The 23,677-nt window shown below is 37.1% G+C and overlaps 1 protein-coding gene across 2 annotated transcripts in view; it reads right to left on the minus strand.

The window, feature by feature from the left end:
• Positions 1 to 2,336: 2,336 nt before the first annotated feature.
• The window catches only part of MGAT4A (alpha-1,3-mannosyl-glycoprotein 4-beta-N-acetylglucosaminyltransferase A), a 73,195-nt gene continuing 51,854 nt past the window's right edge, over positions 2,337 to 23,677 (minus strand). For both annotated transcript variants that reach the window (XM_050332255.1, XM_050332254.1), the window contains 7 exons: positions 19,786 to 19,916; positions 19,099 to 19,206; positions 18,499 to 18,692; positions 6,808 to 6,886; positions 4,582 to 4,648; positions 3,444 to 3,556; positions 2,337 to 3,279 (listed from right to left, as the gene is read on the minus strand). In XM_050332255.1, coding sequence (XP_050188212.1) covers positions 3,253 to 3,279; positions 3,444 to 3,556; positions 4,582 to 4,648; positions 6,808 to 6,886; positions 18,499 to 18,692; positions 19,099 to 19,206; positions 19,786 to 19,916 — 719 coding nt within the window. In that variant the 3' untranslated portion in view covers positions 2,337 to 3,252. The remainder of the gene's footprint in view (positions 3,280 to 3,443; positions 3,557 to 4,581; positions 4,649 to 6,807; positions 6,887 to 18,498; positions 18,693 to 19,098; positions 19,207 to 19,785; positions 19,917 to 23,677) is intronic.

Consider the following 23,677-nt stretch of genomic DNA (forward strand, 5'->3'; position numbering starts at 1 on the left):
CCACAACAAAAAAACCCTGAAATTAAATACATGTAGGGAAAAACTCCCCCAAATAATTTAATAGGTTTAAGATACTGTTTAAGATCTCTTACAGCAGTACTGTCATTTATGATGGGCAAGTGCAAGACACACCGGCCCCTCTGGAGTACATCCATCACAAACAGCACCCAGGATAAAGGCTGGTCAGCCAAACTGCCTATGCACTTACTTCACCACTTTAGCCTGACTTGGGGATTGGAATTTGAAAGGTAGAAAGCCCAAAATAGCTGTCTGTGGAAATAATTAGATAGAAAGTATCCTCCTTGCTTTTTCTATTTCTCAGCAAAATTTCCAAGCAAATTTGCTCGGAACTACCTGATTACACCAGCTCTGAATTTGCCTGAATCCATGAAATGTAATTTGTGTTAATGTGGCACTTTAATTTAGAGAGCATATAAGCTCAGGAACATTGAAACTATTAAAGCAGCCCACTTTTTCAACTCCTGCTGGTTGTGATATAATAAAGATACAGTAGCCTTTAGGAAACCAGCCCCATTTTACCAAGCAGTAATTTGTTGTCTTGGATAAATCTCAACATTTCTGAAAACTAAATATACTGTTAACCAGGAGTTCTACAATCAGTGTGGTAGGGATCTATGTATTTAGGTATATTAGCAATGAAACATCTTAACTACTGTGAAACCTCAGGAATAGCGAGCTCGGAGAATAAGCACACAGCTTTCTCCAACAAGTTGTACCAGTAAACTTCTGAAATCATGGAAAAATGGGAAAGGTCACTGTCAGCAAAACTAATTATCTAATTATATTAAGAAACTTCAATATCTAACATATTTCTGCAGTCTGATTTGTAATAAATAACTCTGGTGTAAATAACTTGCATCATTCATCCACAGACATAGATGAGAAGTAAGCCTCAATACTTTCTCAGACCTTTGCTAGCTAATGTGTGATAAAAAGCCACTGAATGTCAATAATTTGATGGCATGGCATTATACAAGGGAGAAACGCGGCTAGAGTCACACAGGATTCAGAGCCTAGTCACCCAGGTTCCTAAATCCAGAATAAACTCCATTTATGTGGCCAGTGCTTAGCTTATGCCCACAGTCTCTATGGGCAACACGAGCTTTCCAAGTAACATTTTATGTAAACCACTTGATGTGATCAGAAAAAGTAAACAAGGCCTGCCTGGTAGCTTTCTAACTTGAACTTACACCAGTCAGTCTAAACAGAAGGTCTTGTCTCTGTGTACAAATCTTGTATTCCCTGTGTCCCCAGACAACGTAGCTAAACCAAAATGACAACAGTCTGCAGTTAAGCAGTTAAGCTCTTCAACTTGAATACTGCTAAACTGTCAAAGCTACACCACCATTTTCCAACAAGGCAGAAGAAAAGACAGGTTGACTCTATACCCCAGTGGTGATGGTTTTGCAGAGCTGAAGAGTCAGGTTTAGGCTCCTGCTCCTTATAAACTTGTCATGAAAGAGAGGCCAAATCTATTAGCTGAATAATGCCAGAGGTACAAATTCAGGATCCCTGCTCTAGATCAGGGACCCTGCAACAGGTTTTGTGCATCTGTACCCTGACCACAAAGACCTTAAAGGTCTTTTCCAACTTAAATGATTCTATGATTCTGTGTTGGGAATAGCAGGGTGGGTTTTTTTCCCCACACAGAAAACTCTCCAGCTTTTGAGATGTTAGTTCCAGGAGGCTGGTTCACAGCCTAGTTGAGAATCCCCAAGCTAAGGTAGATGCCTCCCTCCAGTGTCAGTCAGGCAGTTCTTTCCTTTTAGAGGGAGGAATTCCTGCCTCTCTTTTTCCTGACCATTCGGACTAACTGAAATCTTCCCATGCCTGTGTCCTTATACACAAGCACCTAAGTAGAAAGACTATTAGAGCAGCACCAGCAACATCAGTACTGCAACAATTCCCCTCTGGATGTAATCCAAACCACTTTCTGTTCCTGACTGAGTGTATGATTTATTTAAGATCACTGTTGTTTCCCTTGAAACGAAAAGGTAGGGCACTAACTTGAGGCCAAATTTAGTTCCTAGTAAAAAGTTAGTGTGAGTTACTACACTCATCAGTAAAGGAGTCAAAGCTAAAAGCTTGTTTTTGAACAACATAAGAAAATAAAAATAAACTGTAATGTATCCAAAATGAACACTGCATTAACAGAACTTTTTTTTTAAAAGGAGACCTCCACAGATCAAATGTATCTATGTATTATTCATTCTTTTGAAGAAAGGTAACCTCTGTCACTCCAAAACAAAGCTGGAGAATGATTTTTTTTCAGGACAGAAAATGAATTTGTTCAGGCTAGGAAATGTTTACAAAGATTTTTAGAAATAACTGTTTGGAATAAAAAAAAATTCTTCTAAAATGCAATGGATTTGATCTAAAATCACTGCCAATTCAGTACATGGATGAAACGACATTTTAACATGCTTTTTTATGTGGCTACAAACTGTACATAGTGGAATTTCATAGCCCCAAAGAACAATGCTCTTCAGAACTCTTGTTTATGCCTCTGAACATCATTCAGATTCTGTGTACAAAACTATGTAATTTAGAAACTTAATCTAGCTTTTTTTAAACATGGCAGTATATTTGAAATATGGTATTAATTTATGTTTGCATCTCCAAAGAAAAATGTAGAAAGATAACTTAAACTAGAGAATTCATAAAAAAACTATATCAATTTAAAATTTTACTGCATAAAAATATGTACTTTTCAAATTATTTTAATAAATTAAATATCCCTAACATTTTTAATATATATCCCTGACAGTCTATAAAAGAGGGTTCTTGTTATAGAAAATAAATGGAACTCCGAAAGTACCCCCTTCATAAAACATATTTAACAATAATTATATTTTCTTCTTCTTCTTCAAGGAATGTAACAATATGTACAACTTCTCTATATTACTATACTATCAAAATAGTACAGGTTAAGCATAGCAGGGTTCTGTAACCATAAGATGGTAAAGTCACATTAAAGTGGAGGACAACTTGGGCCTCAGACGAACGTTATCAGTGTGGAGCATCAGTTTCTGGATGGATCAGATAAGAAGGGGTAAATACAATCTTCTCATCTACAGTAGATTTCACAAGAGGTAGAGTTCAAGTGAAAAAGAATGAAATTTGGAATTAAGGTGCATGCTCAGTATTTTCAATTTGTGATTTGCTAAGGATGTCAGATTTTATAGGAGAAGTTTTCAAGGATCCTTTTTCCTCTAAAGCAGAATTCCACGATCAGTTTGTAATCTTTTTAATATGAATCTGAAACAGAAAATCAGAAAAAATAAGTCACGGTTTAGTGTATTACATTTCTAAGAGGTAGCTATTTTTAGTGTTAGCCAAAAAGTTTGAGCTTCAAAACACTGACAGAATAAAGAAATCTCACATTTGCTGGTTATATTTTTAAATGTTATACCACCTCTTACCTCATTCAGAATTGCCCAAACGGCTGAATTTTGTATCACTGTAAGCCGGAATGATGAAATTGGGTTTAGGCTGGGGTCAACTGTTCCTTCAGCTACACCGTTTTCAAACTTCCCTACAAAGGAAGCAAAAGTATATCCTCGATTAAGTCCATGTTCAACAAAATGAAGTACAAAATTTGTGTCCAGAAAGATGTTTCTATAGCATCTCAATTCACAGGTGAAACCTGCTGACTGGTACCATTCCTGAAACAAAAGACAGAGAGCAATTTTGACCTCAGATTCAGCTTTGCAGCAGCAAACAACACGGAGTGTATCATCAGAGCACACTGATCTGAACAGGATTACATATAAGAATAAAAGCTTTGAAACTGTCTAAAGGCATTAGCACCTTAAACTCTGTGAAGATTCTGGCACAGGTATTCATTTAACATCATGGAACTAAACATGAAGCCTTTGCCTTATGTGGTTTCAAGGTGGAGTAAAGACAATGGATATCATTCAAGCAAAACATATTCCTATTTAAAGCATCTTCAATTATATTAGGATGAGGAAGAATGCAGTTTAAAAGCCAAATTAGATTTTACACTTATATATACACAACAATTGTAATTTATTGAGACAGAAAAATGTGCTTTCATTATAACAGGGCTGCCCAACCTTTGTCCAGCAACTGATACAATCCATGAGTAAATTTCCTTGACACGTATCCAGGCACCTTCCCCAAAAGCCACTTGGCATTTCCACAGCCAATCTCATCCTGTGATGACACAGCTGATTTTCTGCAGAGTGAGTTCAAATCCAGGCCAAGCACACAGTTCACAACAAGGCACTTGTGCAGTCACAGGGCAGAAGAGGTGACCTTATACAACCTGGAAATACCTCCAGTATAATCTACGTGATCAATCCTGGCAGAAAAGTTGGACGTAACTGCACTTCAAATAAGAGAGTCTCAACAAATCTTTGTTTAGTACATCAATCTCAGAAAAGTAATAGTGAAAATAATATTAAGGAAAGCCTACAAGGTCAGGTACCCAAAAATGAGTGATGAAGAATCAGGTTTTGGTTTGTTTTGGTTTTAATGGAAATGTCTTGACAGTTGTAATAGTAACAATACAGATTTCTTTCCACTGGGACATACCTATCCTGAAGTAACCATCCTCTAAGCGTTTGTCTTTGGTTTCTTTGCTTAACACCAGTTCTTCATTCTAGAATAACACAGAATAAAAGAGATCATTTGACATATGACTTCACCAGGGAAAGACAAATGTGTGTACTTTAAGCGGTCCATGTAACTTGCACAGTAACTGCCACATGAACACAGCACTTAGCAGACACTGGCATACATGGTAGAACAAAAGCAAAGACAGGATCTTGCCTCTTTTCCTATGGTTGAACAAGAGCAGATTTCTCTCAGGACAAATGAAACTTACAGCTTACTTTTTGATCTAAGACTTTGGGTGAGATGAAAAGCCACCAGACCAGTGAGGGAAGCATTGCAATTACCACTGCCTCACTGAAAAGGGATGGGGATCAGTAAGTTTCTCTTAATAAGCACCAAAAATTAAATTGTAAAGTAGAGCTTGAAAAACAGCTTGACAATTACAACCACAATTGCTTTCAATACTGAAAGACCCACTATAATAATTTCCTAGGAATTAATTAAAAATGCTTAGCAAAACAGGAGATTAAATCCATCAGTTTCTTTTTTTTTTTTTAATTCCTACTTTGAAGGGAAGCTCCTGAAGAAGTGGTGGGGATTTTTTTGTGGGTTTGGTGGTTATTTTATTTGGGAGAGTGGTGTTTTGGTTTTCTTTTGTTGTTGTTGCTGTTATTTGGGTTTGGGAGTTTTGGGTGGTTTTTTGTTACCTTGGTTTGGTGTTTTGTTGTGGGTGGTTTTTTTGTGTTTTGTTTTTGGTTTTGTTTTTGTTTGTTTGGTTTTTGTTTTGTTTTGTTTTTAGTATGTTGCTTGAGTCCCAGACGAACACAGTCTGGGAGCATTCTGGTTTCTAAGGGTTGCTTTTTGGTTTTCTGAATTCTGCTTAAGGAGAACCAGGGTTGAAATACCTGAATGGGCTTCGAGCTCTACTGAAGTCCATGGTGGAGGAATAGGTCCCTCAGGAGCTGCTGTCCCCATACTGGCAACATTTTTTGTTGACACCAGTGGCTTAAGAACAGGCCAGATAGAGAATTTTTTTGTTTACTTTTTCCACATATTGCATCAATAGCAACAGAAGCTCAGGAGCATTACTTCCTTAAGGGATGCTCCAGTTTCAGGGACATTTCACAGCCAAGTGTAGCCAAAAAGGAGATTTTTGATGCACATTTTTGCTCATTATCTTGTATATTCGTGTTGTATCTTGGGCTTAGATGAAGTGAGGGCTGTTGCTGTTTTTGTGGTTGAATGTATTTCCAGGTCTTGAGAAACAAAACCCACAGATCTTATGATATAATATCCCACATGTCATGTTGTATAATTAGAATCAAACTAACAAATTTCTTTCTAGCAGTGGGGGTAGTCAGAATTTCCTATTTTTGCTCGCTCCAAGGTAGGCAGACTGCAGAAATGGATACGTGAACTCCTCCATGATTATTTAATTTAAAAAAATAAATAAAAAGTAAGTTTAAAAAAGAGATTCAGCATATGGCAATTTAGGCACAGATGTCAAGATTCCTACACCAGGTAAATGGGAGAAGATAGAAATACTTTGCCATTTTAAGACTAAATAAAATAAACTTGTCCAAAGTAATATCTTAATCTTCCCACAGACTTTTGTGATATGAGTGATTAGCTGTAATATCTGGTTGAAGAAAAAGAACCCATACCATCTGGTGTCAAACAAGAATATACTTTAGATAAAGAAGTGCTCTCTTGTGACAAAACTCTGACTGATTCATGGGGAAAAACATCAATAACCAGGAGAAAGGTGCACATTCTGTTTAAGAACCTATATATTTCAGTATATAGTAAGGTCTGGATGCATGTCAATTCCTGAATTAGGACTTTTTTACTAAGTCAAAAAGCAGATTAAATTAGGTTTCCCATTTTCCAAAATACACGGGAAAGGGAAGACTAGGGTTTTTAATGCATTGTATAGTAGCAGCAAACTGGATGAAAATTACTTTGTTCACCACCAAATTACCAACAGCACTTGTAGCAGACTGCACTCTGAATTAAACAATAGTCTTCTGTGAACCGATCCAATTAAAACAAGAAAAATTGTGAGAGCATCAGAGCAAAAAGTTCATACACTCAAAAGAAGTATTTATGTCTCCCTCACCCTTTTTGAAAAGTTAAGAGATAATAAAGTTAAGAGATTTCGCTTTTATCCTGTAATGAAGTAGACACAAATCAATACATTCATACCTGGAAAGGCAAAACTTCTACAGTCGTGTTTAGAAGGATGTCTCCTGGATGCTCTGGATTGCCACTGTGAAACAAGTACCTACACACGAAAGGGGAAAAATAAAACAGCCTGCATACATCAGTCAGAATTAGCTTTGTTACTATTTTATGTGTCAATCATCACATTACAGGTGGTACAAGGATAAGCAACTGCACCTACATCAGATGGGGATAAGATGGTTTTCACATACTACTGTAATTGAAAGAGCTAAAATTTTTCATTTTTTTAAAGAGTAATTGGGGAGCATTTTACTGAGAAAGGGAGCTTCCATAATGTGATCTTGACAGGTTGCATTATACAAAGCACCCATCGCTGTAGTCAGTAATGCCTGGCACACACACTGGTGGCCCTGCCTTCCTTCAGCCTCTCCCCTTCCACACCACACCCTCTCCTGGTGCCCACAGGATGAACTCTGCAGATCCATTCTGAAACAGTTCCGGGAACTTATCCAAGTCAATATTTTGCCAGGTCAGTGCTTACCAAGTGTAACTCTCCACCCTGGTTCATTTCAAAATCTCATTGATGACTGTGCCAGGAATTACCAACCCATATCCACACCCTCAATGTTACCTGAATCCAAACTTCTATTCCAAAGACAGATTTATTTAAACAAACAAAAACGTGCCTATGTTAAAAGGACCTTTTTTTTTTTTTCTTCTAACATCTGTACAAAGTCCAATTTCCCTCATTCAGTTGTGCATTTAATGATTTTTTTAATGGTATTGAGTAAATATGTTTAAAACTGCATCTAAACATATCCCTAAACATCCTATCACATCAATCAGTGAACTGCAAGTTTTCAAATTCTAGCTGCCCACTCTCAAAACAGCTTTTCCAGTCCTGCATGTATAGATAATGTTGCAAAACAGACTGTTTAATTCCCCTTTATTTATATATAACACAAACTTCATATTATTCTGAATACATATTATGTAAACAAGTAATAATATATTTTACCACTAGGTGGTATCAATGCTTGAAAAATTGTTCATCACTCACCCTTTTTTCTAGTGGACCAGAAAGTTTATTCAGATTACTGTCAAAAACTACCTAGATACTACACCTACTCACATGCCACTTTTAACAAGCCCGTTTTATTTTATTATGTTTAAATGAATATGTAAAAATCTATCAACACATTTCAAACCTTTCTTCAATCAGAACTTAAGAGTGAGAACCATTTTCGACATTAAACATGTCACCAGCCAGAGACAAATTTAGTTCAGAAATTATCAGTTGATTAAAATTACAAACATTAGCTCAATTTGCAATTTATTAAGATGTAGTTGAAGATGTAAATTCCACTTTGTCTTTATCCAATGTGTCTGAAACCAGGTAAATACCTGCCATTAATCCATACTGCATAGCTACAAGACAAGTAGAAGAAAACAGAGCTATCTGACCCTGACTTGGAAATGTCTGTGATCCCAAAATCATATAAGTACTTCAAGAAAATACAGACACACCTAGAACATTTCTTTTATCAAGGCTCAGAAAAGAAGGAAAAGCACCCACTGTGATACAAGACAGCCCCACTGATTTCTATTGCACTGGTTTCATCAGAACTGCACAGTTGAACTGCAAAACAGAACTGGACTGAGTAAGCTTCAGAACTGTATGTGCTTCAAGAAAAATAATTTCCCCCTTACAGTGTAATGTAAAGATTGTAAAATTATGAAGTATGCAAGCTACCTAAAACATTCACAGCTCTTTTGAGAAAAATCTTGTAACTTTTCCTAAACATTAATGACATCCAAAAAACGCCAAAGAATCATCCTTTCTAGGAAGATGTCTTCATTGCACATCTCAACAGTAAGCAAAAGAAAACTCTTGACCAAGCTGACCGGAAAACTAAAAGTATATTCTGCTCTCTTCTGACATAGTAGATACAACTTGCCATTCCTTAGGTCTGTCAGATAGCCTGAACAAGACTGGGCATTTTTTCTCTTGAAAACACTGAAAATTTGAAGGGGACTTATTTTAAAATGCAAGTGATCAAACACTTGCTATCTCACGTGTTCCTATCAAATGCTCCACCGAAACCACAGACTCACCGCTTTTCCTTAGCACTCATTTCTGAGAAGACAAACTCTGAGTCATCTGCGATCACTGTGCTCTCAATGAACAATAAGTGACTTGGGATGTTTGGATGGGACACTTGGGGGGAAGTCAGGCAGGGGGGAAGCAGCGGTTGTGAGGGGTTTGTTTGTTTTGGGGGGGCTGGGGGAAGAGTGTTACTTATTTATTTGGGGTTGGTTTGTTTTTAAAAACAACCCTGGGAGCATACAACCACAGCCAACCATTTCTCCTACTGTGCCATCAACTTTGAGGCCCAAGGGCAGTTTCCTCCCCTCAGCAGTTGTCATTCCACTGGAGCAAGGCACTCACAGGTTGGCACAATGCCAAAACAATTTAGAGCAGTAATTGATCAAACCTAATTTCCAGACTTCCATGTAATCAAACCTGCCTCTTTATTGTGTTTTCTATGACTATCTGTTAATCCATATGCACACAAAAATGCAACACATGCATATGTCAAATTTTAAATTACTTTTAGGAAGGAAGGGATATTTTTATATCTGAGTCTTGCTTCAACACTTGACAGATAACACCTACTTAAACATAAGTTACACAGATTGAAAACAGAAATATAAATACACATACACAATCAATTCATATCCATGATATTTTGTTTAGACATAAAATTTACAAATTAGAAAATTTATATTGAAATAAAATTTAATTTACAAACAAACAGATATTCTACAACTTTTAAAAGAAGTGTCATGAGCTTTCTTTTGTGAAACTCACTTTCCTGACAGGAAGATTTTCCAGTGGAGATTCTTTGGTAATGGGATGAGAGAGTAAAACTCATTTTGAAACAAATTTGCCAAACAAAACAATTTGCCATCTCAAAATCCTTGAATTGGCTTTTAAGGAACCTGTCCTCACCTCCCCAAACCTTTAGGTTTTGCACTCTGTATATGCCAAGACAATTTTTACAAATTTGCTGACATGCTAGATATTTAACTGGACAAGACAGTATTATGGAGTTCTCCCTCCCAGGTGGGGGAAAGACATATGTCCCCTAACTCGTGAACTGATTTATTTATCTGACATCTCTTAAATAAAACAGACTTTTCTAAAAACCACAGAGATATTCACAGCACATTTGGGGTCTTCATTAAATCACTAACGTAGAGTAATTCAGCTAATGGCCATAGGATTACAAGGTTGGCTTTTTTTCCTTTTGTTTAATCCCCCCTCCAGTAATAAGATGTCTGGCCCAGTCCTTTTTCTTTCAAGACAAGCATGGGTTTACAGTTTGACTGAATGATCTTAAAGGTCTTTTCCAAGCTACATGATTCCATGATTCTAAGGTTTTCAGATTGTGACAGGTATTTCTCAATAGGGATACTGAAAGACTTGAAAGTAGTTTAACTTTCATCTGCACAATTACTCTGACACCTGTCCTAGGATTTATATATGACAGGCCATGTAAATAGTGAAAACATGTTTTTTTCCTTCCTAATTAATAGCCATTTTTCTTAGGGTGGAATCATTAAGATTTTCTTTTCTATCTGCTGCTTAAACATAACACCTTGTGAACCACTCCTTCAAATTAAAATTCCAAAAGCCACAAATCTCTAAATATAGTAGTCCCAAACAAACACAAATTCACGTAAAGTTAAAAAAAACACACCCTACTATTACGTTATGGAATATTACTTCACTGCTTTTTTAGTGACCAAAAAAAAAATATACAAAGATAGGCACAACTGAACATTTTTTATGAAAGTCATCAGAGAAAAGCAACTCTAACTTACTAATAGTAAATGTAGTACTAATGTACCTGAATCTTAGAGAACCTTTTCCTCAGCAGTGTCTTTTTAGAGTCACAGGTCAAAGATAATGACTAGGTACTAGGTGAAGGGATGTATCTCTTTTCTTTCTCTCACATCCAAGCATAATTAGGCCCAAAACACTATTACTCTCTTTATTCCCTGATTTGATTTCTTTTAAGCATAAAAAAAAATTCTGTCTTTTATATTTTATCTAAATAAATATAAGTGCCAACTATTTTTTAATATATAGAAAGTGTTCTAATTAAAAATTAAAACACAATACACAATAATTTTATCAGTAAATTACATAGTTTTATCAAAGGAAATAATATACCAAAATTCTTTGAACACCACAATTTACATGCACTGTCAATATATTTGGGTTGAATGAAACAAGTTATCTGACTTGATGCTAAACACAAATATTCAAAGAATCTATTTAAAATGCAGGCCTCTGTGCTCTGTAAACAACAGGAATCAAACCCTGTCCTTCACATATCCTCCCTATGTCTCTTTTTAGCAAAATGATACATTTTAGTATATCCCGTTTTCAGAAAAGGAAAATAAGTAGGAAGGCGGAGAGGAAACGTTTCCTTCCATGTTTGAGCAAATTATCCATAGCAACATGCAGCACAGCAGCTTTTAATTCTGCACAACATGAATTTCTATAAAAGCAACATTCAGTCAGCAAATTTTTGGCTCTCTATAGATGTCATCATCCACTGCAAGGGTCATTATTCACCAATCCTATCCAGTATTTTTGATCACTGGATGCAAATGTAGTAAAAGAAAACCAAAACTCCTTTATGTCACTTTCCCAGAATCCTAATTAGGAAATGTTGTTCTACTGTCACTGGAAACTATTTCCTCATTCAAAATACAAACAGAAGATAAATAATTTCTTTTCCTTCTCTCAAGTTCAATTTATTCTCCTATTCTTTATGCATCTTACTCAGTCTTTTGAAAAAAATTGCTTAAACTCCAAAAAAAGCCTAATTCCTCAGGTCTATATATATACACCTGCCAAGTACTCACCTAAGTAAGCAATGTAGTAGTTTTTCCTATCATATTATAATTCCCAATTCAGAAAAAAACCCTCAAACAAACAACAACTTTCCCCCCTCAAACAAACAAACAAACAAACAAACACCCTCAAAAAACCCCACCCCTTTAACTTCTGTGCAAAGAACTAGCACATCAAAAGGAGGGAACTTTCTCACGTGTGTCAACAGAGCACATAATAGCTTGACTGAAGAGGTGATGGGAGGATTTTGGATAGTGGTCTTAGTCTTTTTTACCCAGCACACACTTAAGAAATTAATTTTCTCATACCACTCCCAAACTCAATCTTTTACCATACCATTTCCTAACCCTCTTCAGCTGTGCAGTCTGTAAAGAAGGCATTTAGCTGTGTAGGAAAAGCTCATTCCCCGGACTACTTGTGCCTTCTGTTTCCCAGTGAGGACCATGACATCCGCTTTCTTATGCTGCACTGTCTCTCTGGAGTATGCACACATGAAGAATAATAAAAAAAGAGTCTGAAATTTTTCATTTTGGAGGTGGTTTGGGTTTTTTTGGTATTTTGTGAATGGGTGGGGGTTTTTTGTTTAGATCTTTTTGGTGGTGGTGGCTGGTTGGTTGTTTTTTAGGGGAAGGGCTGTTGTCTGTCTAGAAATCTCTGTTCTTCTCTTTCATGAATTTACTCATTTACCCACCACATGGGTTAAAAGGGCCTTATGTTCTTTACAAGGTTACTTCTACTGAATTTTTAATCCAGTCAAATGTAGAAAGGCTTTGTTGGGGTTTTGGTTTTAGTATGTGTGTGTATACATGCGGGTGTATGCACATAAACATTTTTTACCCCTCCCCGCTTAGCTGGGGAAGCACAGATAACAACTCCCTTCAGAGGCATTTGCCACCATTTGAGATTGCACTTGGGTATGTGACCTCATCACAGGCTGCAAAGATGCAATTATGACATCTCAGAGATTCAAGTCCTTCTGGAAAGCAGGTGAAACATTTCAGAGTATCTCAAGTGGCCTTAGACGTCTAACATTTAGGCAACAGCACTGAACCTCCAAGATTTCTGACTAAGAACTGTAAGTCCAGGAACACTGCCAAACACACAAATCTTGAATATTATTGCCATTAAGGAGGAAGCAGCATGTCCTTGGCTTAGGCAGCTCTTTTCTTCTGTCTCTGATCCACACTTTGAGGTTTTTTTTTCCTTTCTCATACGAAGTCTTTGCCTCATTGTTATGGGCAGAGTTCCATGCCCAGAGCAAACAGCATCAGTGGCTGGGAGCCTGCCTGCCAAATCCCTGCTGTCAGTGCATCCATTTGAGGATGTTCAACTCATTAGTACAGGAGCTTATGTAAACACAGAAACTGAACTCCTCCAATTCTCTTTTATGTACACTAAAAGTATTATCCCACTGAAATATACCGACAAACACCAAAACATCTGAAAAAATAAAGAGATTTTGAAATATTGCCTATCAACTGATATCACCATTAAAAGCTTAATAAAATGAAGATGGTGTTAAATTTTAATAACATATATCTTTAGAATCAAACCAAATATTACTTCTAAATCATACACTCAGTGTGTGTGCACCTATAGCTGGTTCTTGAGCTAGAACTGCCAATGAAAGGTTTAAAACTCAACCCCAAAGGGGAGCTTCTACACTGAACAGTGATTATGAACAAAGAACATCAGTCAAGTCACTACTGTACTAAACTAAAACCAAAACAATTTTGCAGTTCCCTAGGCCTTGAGTGATTGTTACTGAAAAAGCAAATGATGAGAAAGTTCCACTTACAGTTTTGGAGAGCTGTTAGAAAGTCTTTTTTTCCTTTGTAATGCATTTGATCTTGTATCTCTCTACCCACAGGACTTGCATCCCATAGGACGGGTAATTATATTTTAGATGCATGCATGACTGACTGCTATTATACTTTTTTTTATAACTTTACTGTACTTAAATAAAAAAGTTCCTTTTATTTTTCACTGCTAGAGAACCTGTTTTAAAAGCTGCATTTATTTTCCTTTACAAAACACCAGCCAAGCATCTGTTACTTTTTATGCAGGTATTTTTCAGCACTGTCACAATAATTTCAAAGCAGACAAAGTAATGTATATGTTTAGTTACCAGAAGCCCAACAAGATCCTATTCACATTAATTTTCTAGCTTAGTCAAATATATATTTCTTGCATGACTGATAAAAATACATGGGAGGTTAACATCACATGTTCCCTGGGATTCTAGGATCAACAATATAGCAAATTAGATTATTAGTATCAAATACTGCATATCCAGTATCTATGCCAATATCAAAGCACAGGGTAGTAAATGTAATCTACAAACTGGTTTGTCAAAGTATTAAGATTTCACTTTAAAACTGAACTTCAGTCAGCAAGTTTTACTTTATTTATTTATTCATAATCAAGGTCACATTAGGATGACTACCCAGTAAGTTGCTAAAAGAACAGGACAACTATGGGGCAACTACAGAGTTAAAAGCAGTGCTGGGTAGGGGGGGGGGAAGGAAAAAAACTCACAAAAACACAAACAAAAACCAGATTTCCCTTCCCTTCAAAAAAGCAAACTGCTAATCCTTCTGAAAATATTCCAAGTTACACTACCAAGAAGTGTTGCAGAAAAGTCTAGAGCATAAGTGTCTTGAGGAGCAGCTGAGGGAGCTGGGGTTGTTTAGTCTGGAGAAGAGGAGGCTCAGGGGGGACCTCCTTGCTCTGTACAACTACCTGAAAGGAGGTTGTAGCCAGGTGGGGGCTGACCAGCCCTTCTACTGTGCCTGCAGTGAGAGATCAGAGGAAATGGCCTTGAACTGAGAAAGGGGAGATTCAGATTAGGTACCAGAAAAAATTTTTCACCGATAAGAGTGGTTAGGCATTGGAATAAATTGCCCAGGGAGGTGAAGGGGTCACTATCTCTGGAAGTGTTCGAGAGCTGTCTGTATGTGGCCCTTGGGGATATGATTTAGGGATGATTATGGTGCTGCTGGGTTGAGGGTTGAATGAGATGATCTTGAAGGCCTCTTCCAACCTTGATGATTTTGTGATTCTGTGAAGCTGTTACATACAAGAAATGATGAGCCTCATACTTTAAAAATATAAAGCAAACTTGGATATATATACTAGCAAGGTAGGGGTGAGTTTTGCTTTTTGCTGTTTTTTTTTCTTTCCACAGTATAAAATACATTCTTGTCCTTTCCTGCATCTTATTTCTTAAAATAAAGATCAGCATTTAAAATCCATTTATACTGAAGCAAACCTGAAGCTCTTTTAAAAAATATTCATTCTAAATTCCTATTGCAGAATAGCTGACAAGTGTAAACATAATCTAATTGTAACAGTCAGAGGGTTATGCACTTCCAAGGGTTCCTCCAAGTAATTAGTGCACATGTTCTTTGAAAACTGTATCTGATTTGTGTCAATCACATCCATAAGGAGGACTCTGAAATTTAGGCACTTAAAAAAGCTGTGATGATGATGGACACCAGTATCACTTAGGTGCTGCAATGGAACATCTTTCTCAGATGTATTTTGGCTGGTTCATAAAGAAACTCTTAAATATAACTGTCACTTTTAATAATTAAATCTGTGTTTGGAACAGCAGTGTACCTACTGAAAGAGCAAAGTGGATTTCAATAATTATATAACAACCTGGGGGGGCAGAAATTCCGTATTTCTTATCTTTGCAATGTAGGTTATTTTGAGTATTTATCAATTTATTTAAAAAATACCTCAAAACAACAAACCAAAAACAAACCATATTTCAACATTGCTGTGCAATTTGCTTTTAGGAAGAAAATCCTTCAATCTACTTTCATTCTCAAGGATATGCTACTGAAAGCACTGAAAATACTGTATGTATTTTCTTGCTGCAAAAACAAGACTGAGACCCTATCATACTATTAAGGGACATCGGTATTGTGGCAGGAGATCTTTTGCTTGGAAAAATCCTAAAAAGGTTCAGTGCAAGAGCTGTTACTAAAATAACTGTTAGAAGATTTCCATTTACACATTCTCCAGGTGTAGTTTAGAACAAGGCCCAACTATTTGACTGTTCAATATTCAGCAGGGATCTGCCAACAAGGTCTTGCATAAAATAGCCACACATGTTGCTTTCTGCTCAGTGAAGAGAGCTCAGTTCTCACTTTAAGCTATTAAGAGATCCTTGCCAGTGTTATCCCTGACAATATTCTCAGATCGTAAACATAAATATTTAAAGGCTTAATGAAAGCTAATTACCGAACTGCAGAAAACTCATATTCAGTTCAGCAAAACACTTGGCATGGAAAAATAAACTACAGGAACAAATTAATGCTCTGTCACAGTGTAACAGACCTGCCATTCATTCAGTCAGAGCTGCAGTCAGTATTTCCATTAAAAAACTTCTTCATCAAGAATTTGTTATGGGAGTTACTAAGCAGTTACACCTCAAACTGACTTGGCAGACAAAATTTTCTTTAAATTCAAAGAGCTTTTCTATTACTTAAAAAAAAAAACACAACACAAAAACCCCACAAACAACTTGTTGTGTCCTTTCACTGACACGAGATGGCTATAAAAGGTGTATTTTCCACTCTTAATTCTTCCCATCAGATGTATTTCCCCATCAGGTAAATCTTCCTAATGCTTGGTCCATTTTCCCTTTTTTGTGTTTCAACCTGCAAGTCAGAGTTTTATTTCTGACTGCCTCAGCAAGCATCCTTGAAATATCCAAAAATACCATTGCTTCATTAGACCTTCACCTGCAAAAATCTGCTGCTGCTGTTCACGTTATGTAGACAAAAACAAGTCCCCAACAACTTGAAATTAAAACATCTGTAGCTCTAATCAGTCACTGACTTCAGAAAGGCAAAATACTGTATTTTTGAGGACACTGTGGCAACAGAAGCTAAAACTCATAATAACCTTTGAAATGGCTTACAGTGATAGCTCAAATATTATTAAACTTAAACCTGAACAGGTAGCACGATTTTAATTGGTGGATTTGCTTTGAGGAAGCAACAGAACGCAAGATGCTTCCTTTCTTCTAATACTAAAATGCATTTCTTCAATAAATTAAAATAACAGCATCAAACAAAAAAAAGGTATAATCCTCTACTGCTAAGACTGTTCTTAATACAGCATGTAGATGTAATTACCTTACGCCTAGCTACAATTTTCCAGGGCACAACAATTAACGCTATTTTCCCACCTTTTGCACAGATAATTAGCACTTACCCATTTCCCCAGTTCCCTTCACCATTAAGGCAATATGTATCAAAAAATTTTTCCTTCAGACCTGGGCATGTCCCTTTTTATAACAGTGCTGACCTATGACATTTGCTAGCAATGCTTTCCAAAATTGTCATTGAGCACTCAAGATCAACATTTGCTGCTTACACTTACTTACCCTATTCAGAACACGGATTCTTCTTTAAATAAACACCACACAAGCATAACAAAATTGACAACATTTACTTTGTAACTTTGAAAAGGAAAATGTGATCAAAAAGAAATAAAAAAAAGAAAAAGTGTTTTTTAAACTATTGGCATAGAATTAAAAAAAATATTTTGCCTTTAATCCAAGGAGGTATGGCAGTCATATTCCTTAACACATGCACCTTGGAAAGCTAATGGGGAAAGTCTCTTAAAGCATAGCAATCAACTGAAAGAGTAATTTGACATCTCAAACAACAAACTTGAGTTTCACAGGTCAGACTAGTTCGGAATAACACAGTAATAAGGAAACCACTGATCCTCACTGTTGCACTAAGCCAAGGTGAAGACTTAGCCTTTGATTATGTACCAAGGTACAGAAGTTGACTAACTGTATTCAGTTCAGGACTGCAAAAAGGGCTCCTTGATATCCAGTCAAATTCATTCAAAGAAACTTTGTTCTACAGGGCTATAGGCACTGGCCTAAAAAGAACGCATTAAGTTATGTGAAGTAAGGAGAAAAGGAATCCACTAACATAGCAACACTTAAATAGACATTAAATACACCATTTATAAGTCTTGGACTACTATGTTGGCAAGACAATCAAAGTAGCAGCAAAGCAGCTAATCGGTCTCAATAAAACTAAAGGATGACTAATCTCTACAGTGCGAACTCTATTATCCTTAATTAATCTAAATAATAGCTAAAAAGAAGTCACCTTTAGTCCTCTAACAAATCACAGATGTTTGCATTTTGAAGGCACACCCCGCCCTTTTTTTTTTTTTTTTGTTCAATTTTAATGTTTTTTAAATAGGTCAACTTGGGAGTCTTAGCACGGTGATTTATTTCCAAGTCCTAAAGCTACATCTGAAAAACATGACCCTGCAGAGTTCCCAGCTCTCAGGTCTGAGGACATGGCAATATGCTCCAGCCAGATTTCAGATCGGGACAACCAAGGGACTGAAGCTGCAGGGCACAACATACTGTACCACATACCATGCCGTACAATTGCACTGTGATTAGAAGCAGACCAACCAAATACAAATAGAACCAAACTGGCATCTTTTAAATTCTCTTACGAAGTGTCAGAGAAGCACTGGTTTTGCACTGCATTTATCAAAAAGGCTCCAGATTAAATAAATAAAAAAAAAAAAATTAAAAAGCAAGACAAAATTTGCTGTAGTAAAAGATTTGGAGGGAAGACAGTAATGATCATAGTTTCAGCTGAACTCCAAATGTCCTACATCATTTCACTTTAGGTTATAATGACAGTCCCAAATTGTATCTTCAAGCATTCTTGGCAACTTTGTTCAAGCAACTTTACATATGAGACCAAAGGCAAATAATTACTAACCTTTCTACATTGACTGGCTTGTCAAATTTAAAAAGAATATAATCTCCAGCAACTGGTGTGACAGCCCAGAAAAAATCTTCCCCTACGTAGGTTTTTTCTAGTGTATGCCCCTGGTAGACTTTTAAAGATGTCGAAACCTCTGCAGGTGGATTCACGTGGATTTTATGCAGTAATGGTTTCAGGAAGTCTTTATCCTAATTGAAAGACAGACAAACATCATTCTGGTCAGAAAACCTTGTTTATTATTTTCTTTTCCAAAGTGTTACACTTAAAACAAACATTTGCCTAAAATGGAAAACGAATGCATTACTCATTTTGGGTGCATCAGATCTCATACTGATCAGTAAGATGAGCATGCCATAAAAGTAAAAAAAAAAAAAAAAAAGAGAAAAAAAATCCCCAACAAAAATTCACATTAGCTGAGACTAGCACTTACACTCAGTAGTAACCAGTTTACATCAGATTTAATTCCAACTGGAGCAATATACACTGTGCTTGGAAATGCAAGACAACAAGAAAATGCCTGTTTTCTCAATCACCACAAAGTTTTTAATTTAATTGGCCTGCTCTGGAACGGAAGGGGAAATATTGGCTACTAACTGTGAGTTTCTGGATCTTCCCTGCTAGAGAAGAGTGGAGGCCAACATGCTGGAAAAGAGAAGGCCTGAAGCGTATCCGTAGATTAGATTTCTGTCGATCACAATGTTTCTGAAACAGTGTGGGAAAAAGGGAAGGGTGAGATAAAAAAAAAGAATCACATTAGTAAAAACCAACACAAGGTAAGAAGCTAGGCCTATTTATCCAGTTGTTCTTGTTTTCATTCCAGAAATCTACCAAGACTGATGTGCAAATATAACACTGTTCAAGGTTCTTGCACAGAACTTGTTTATTCAGTCTTTCAGCAAGGGTGCTACTTGAGAAATGAAGGACCAAAATCCAAAGTTTATTCCCCATTTGGAACCTTCTCGAAGACTGCTATCCAAGCAGTGACAATCTGCAGAGCCTCAGCAGCGGTTACACATACGAGTTTACTTTAGCACTGTTACACACAGAAACTAACTAAACTTTTGCTTTTCATCCTATTGCACCCATGTCCAAACTCTGAAGCAGTAACAGTTACAATGCCTCTGGGAACTGTTCTTTTTGAGACAAAAATCTTGGCAGGAAGAAAGACTCCCGAACATGCAGTAACGGTAACGCACGCTATGCTAGCTTCCAGCTCACAAAAACCAACTCATTCACCATCACAAAAACATTTTAAAAGCTTTATAATAAAAACAAACTTACAGCATCTTTCTCAGGGTTACACACTTTCACCCAGAGGATATGGTCCAGGAGCCAATCAATAGGTTTCTCCTTATAAAACATAAATATGAACTCTACAATAAGAGTGATATCTGGAGACTGGAACATTTTACCTGTGGTGACATTAAGAATAACTAGAGTTACTTTAGATTAGAGATAACATTGTCTTTTGAAATCAGCGAGACAACAAATGATAAATTTGTGCCAAGACAAGAAATGTTAGCAATGAACAACCTGAAATCTCAATGTTATTAAAAGTTCAATATCTTTAAATTAAATAAAACAACTATTAGAATAAGAACGTGTAATATATCTTGGTGCTATCAAAATATTCAAGGTATTCTACAACACAGTCTCCTTAAGAACAGAAATTGTGAGTTTGCTAAAATAGAGAAAGAAGAGTTATGGATTGGCATCTACTATTCCCCATGTCACATGTAAGCTTCAAGCATCTGAGATGAGGAGCTGTTGCAAGTGTTATCTGCCCAGTCACACAATCTCAGCTTTTGCAGGTACAAAAGGCAGAGATGGAACACCTACCACTAACTTCAAATCCTTCTGTGCAGGAAAAGGGAAAGAAGGAAACTACTAGAACATATCCAGAGACAAAAAAACTCAATAAAAGAGAGACAGCCCACAGCAACTGGAGTTTTTTTCACAAGTGCACAGGCCATCAGCAGGACTTTTGGGTCATAGCACAGTGCCATTCTGGGTGGCACTACACTAAAGGATTCTTGGGAAACCTGTAAACTGTGAGGCTTAAAGGAGGCCTTTGCAAAAGAAGGAAACTCACTGATGATGAGGAAAGTCTGTTTACTATCAACATGAACAACCACCTATGTGGCTGTGGAATACATTTCTCTGCCAGTACAGATGTCTCAAGAGAAAGGTGGCCAGTACACTGGGCTATTGTGTTAAACTGAATGCACTGCTTAAAAAAAGGTGCCTAGTATGAAGACAACCAGGAGCAAAACCAACTCACAAGTGCTTGTACCAGGGACTGCACTCAAGCACTGAAACAGGGGGGAGGAAAGATTGCCAGGAGGAGTGCTTAGGTCACCATCCCTGGAAGGTATTTAAGAGATGTGCAGATGTGGCTCTTGGGACATGGTTTATTGGTGAATTTGGTGGTGCTGGGATAACGGTTGGACTTGATGATCTCAGTGGTCTTTTCCAACCAAAATGATTCTATGAATGTGTGCCAGCTAAAATCCCAAAAACAGTTCCAAATTTTAAAGTCAGATTCAGAAAACATCACCAGGTTTGCAGAGATGAAGTCTGCCTCTACTTTGCTAGGCTACAATGGAGAAGGCAAGAAAGACATTATGTATCAATGAATCTCTTAGGAAGACACTGACTGAAGTGATTCAGCTCTGCAGATGGTGCTGAGATGTGAGCAGTGCTGGATTAAAAAGAGATGGGTTCTTGGGGCCTGTGGGCATCAATGGATCAGAGTCCAACAGAAGCTCTTCTCCTATGCACATCTGTCTCTCCACATTTTGGAGTCCTGTACAACAGCACTCAGGTATGAGAACTGTTTGGGGTTTTTTTTCCACTTGTGAGGAGGCCTCCATAGGCTTTCTAAATAACAAGTTCCACAAGTGGTAGAGGTTCTAAAAGTTTCTCCTACTCTTAGAAAAACAGATGGAGTAGACATTAAGAACAATTTCCCCTCTCACGTGCCCAAACCACTTCCCACACTTATCAGAAAAGGGGATTCTGTTCTCATCTACAAGAGGACAAATTTACTTGGAAAGGCCACTAAGGAGCTGTATAGACTAGTCTGGATGACAAGCAAATAGGGAACAACATTTTATATGAAGCTTAAGAGCTGTTAGCAGTGTAGCACTCTACTTGAGCGGGTGGCTGAGTGGAAGTGAAGAAATGGTGCAAGCTGTCTACCTTACCAAGCCATTAAGGAGGATGTTTGCATTAACATGAACAGAAGAGAGGATAAATCTGGAGTGCTGATTACCCTGAACCAGCACTACACAAAACTTAAAAAATTATCTAGGCTTTAGTGACTAGGAACATACATTTTCACTGTGACTGTACATGTGGACTATCATTCAGAGCCAGACATTCAGTTACTTCTCTTTCTTTTGGGCCTCACTGAAATCTGCAATTCAAAGAAGACTATCACAAGGCAGCACAAGGAGCTGGGAGTTCAAATCCCTGTTGTAACAGGGATGGAACATTTCTCTACTGGAGTAGATATAGAATGCCAGGTTGTTAGCTTAGATGTATTAGCAACAAGGATATTTTTAAGGGAAAGTAAATTTGCAGCAGTCCTATTTTGTGTGCTCTGACACTACCAGGTATCAGATCATTATAGGGATTTGTTTAGAGAATGCCAGGATCTCTAATTGCAAGATCCTTCATCTTCTCAGAAAGGGAATAGATACTTAGGAAATCACCTAAAGAGCCTTGCCCTTTCCAGAAAACAAGTCTGATGCGATCTCATTTCTTTACGACTTGTGTGAAATTGATTAAGAATGTAGCCAATGAAATAATACTTATTATGGAATTCTGAGATGAGTTTGGAGGGGTCTGAGTGACGCTACAACATGATGCATGGCAACAAATACGGAGGAAGCACCTGACAAAAGTGCCAAATATTTCACATGTTGGAATGATGATTCATAAAGTAGACCATTTACACAGTGAGGTGGAAAAGTAAAAGCAGTAAAACAATAACTGACCTGACACTGCTAAATCAAAGTTGTCACTTACAGAAACCTTTAATTTGGCTGTTTATATAGCCAAAACACTGACATCACTTGTAAGGGGCTGTTGCAATGAGGTTCTCAAATAGGTATCTCCACTTGAAAATACTCTTAACTAAAATTTGAAGCTCCCACTACACGAGGGACAACTTCTTCTAAACTAGGGACAATTGCAAGGCTTTATTCTTAAAAGACCTAAGAAAGATGTTATGATTTTTATTAGTATACTGTTACTCTTTACACATTATATTGTCATATTGTTAAACATTATTTGTGGAAGTAAATATTTTAAAATGGGTAGGAAACAATCATATGATTTGTACAATGTTGTGCAAAATATTCATGCAGAATAACAGCTTTCAGCTTGTCACACGTCCAACTAAACAGGCTCCCAATTTTCCTGGTGATTCATCTCTGCCTACTGCTTTCAATGGCACAGGGCAGGAGAAGAAAAAAGTATGATAAACCCTAATCAAACACCAGCTGAAAAACAGGCCTAATCAGATGTTTTTGTGATGTTTATGGAACTGAAACCATCATTTCTAGATGACACCTGCTGGGGCAGTCTGTCAGTCACATCTGCTTCCATAGGAAGTAGACCTTCCCATAAGGTGTCAGAGAGATGCACAATACCCTGCAACTCAGAAGACAAAAACACCTCCACAGTATTGCTCCAATATCAATGCAAGCAGACTGAAGAGACAATTTATCCTCTTCCAGAATCTATACACAGTCAAGCTGCTCTAGAATCCTTTTCTTCTTTGTCCCAAAGACAGAGAAAAAGAATCAGACCGACATTTTTTCCTTTGACAAGCTCATCTTCTGAAAAGCACAAGGATTACAGTCTTTAGTTGTCATCACTCACAGACCATGTAGCTTAAAACTGAGTGTTAAGGTACAGGATCCTTACCTACAATTAAATAAGCTTAGAACAAAACTGAAGGTAAGAGCAGAAATTTACTCTTTCCCCTAATTTAAATTATCCTAATTTTATCTAAAATAGAAACAGGGTATCAACAAATCATTTACTTCCAAACTAGTCTAGCCCAGAGGCACATTTCTCTAGGGCAGCACACTACTGTCCACCATGCAGTCAACCACCCAGGACTTCGGGAATAATTTTGTTGCCATGGTGATATCACAGGACA

Source organism: Myiozetetes cayanensis, unplaced genomic scaffold (genome assembly GCF_022539395.1).
Source record: "Myiozetetes cayanensis isolate MyiCay16 unplaced genomic scaffold, myiCay2020 scf5-8, whole genome shotgun sequence".
Taxonomy (NCBI): Eukaryota; Metazoa; Chordata; class Aves; order Passeriformes; family Tyrannidae; genus Myiozetetes; species Myiozetetes cayanensis.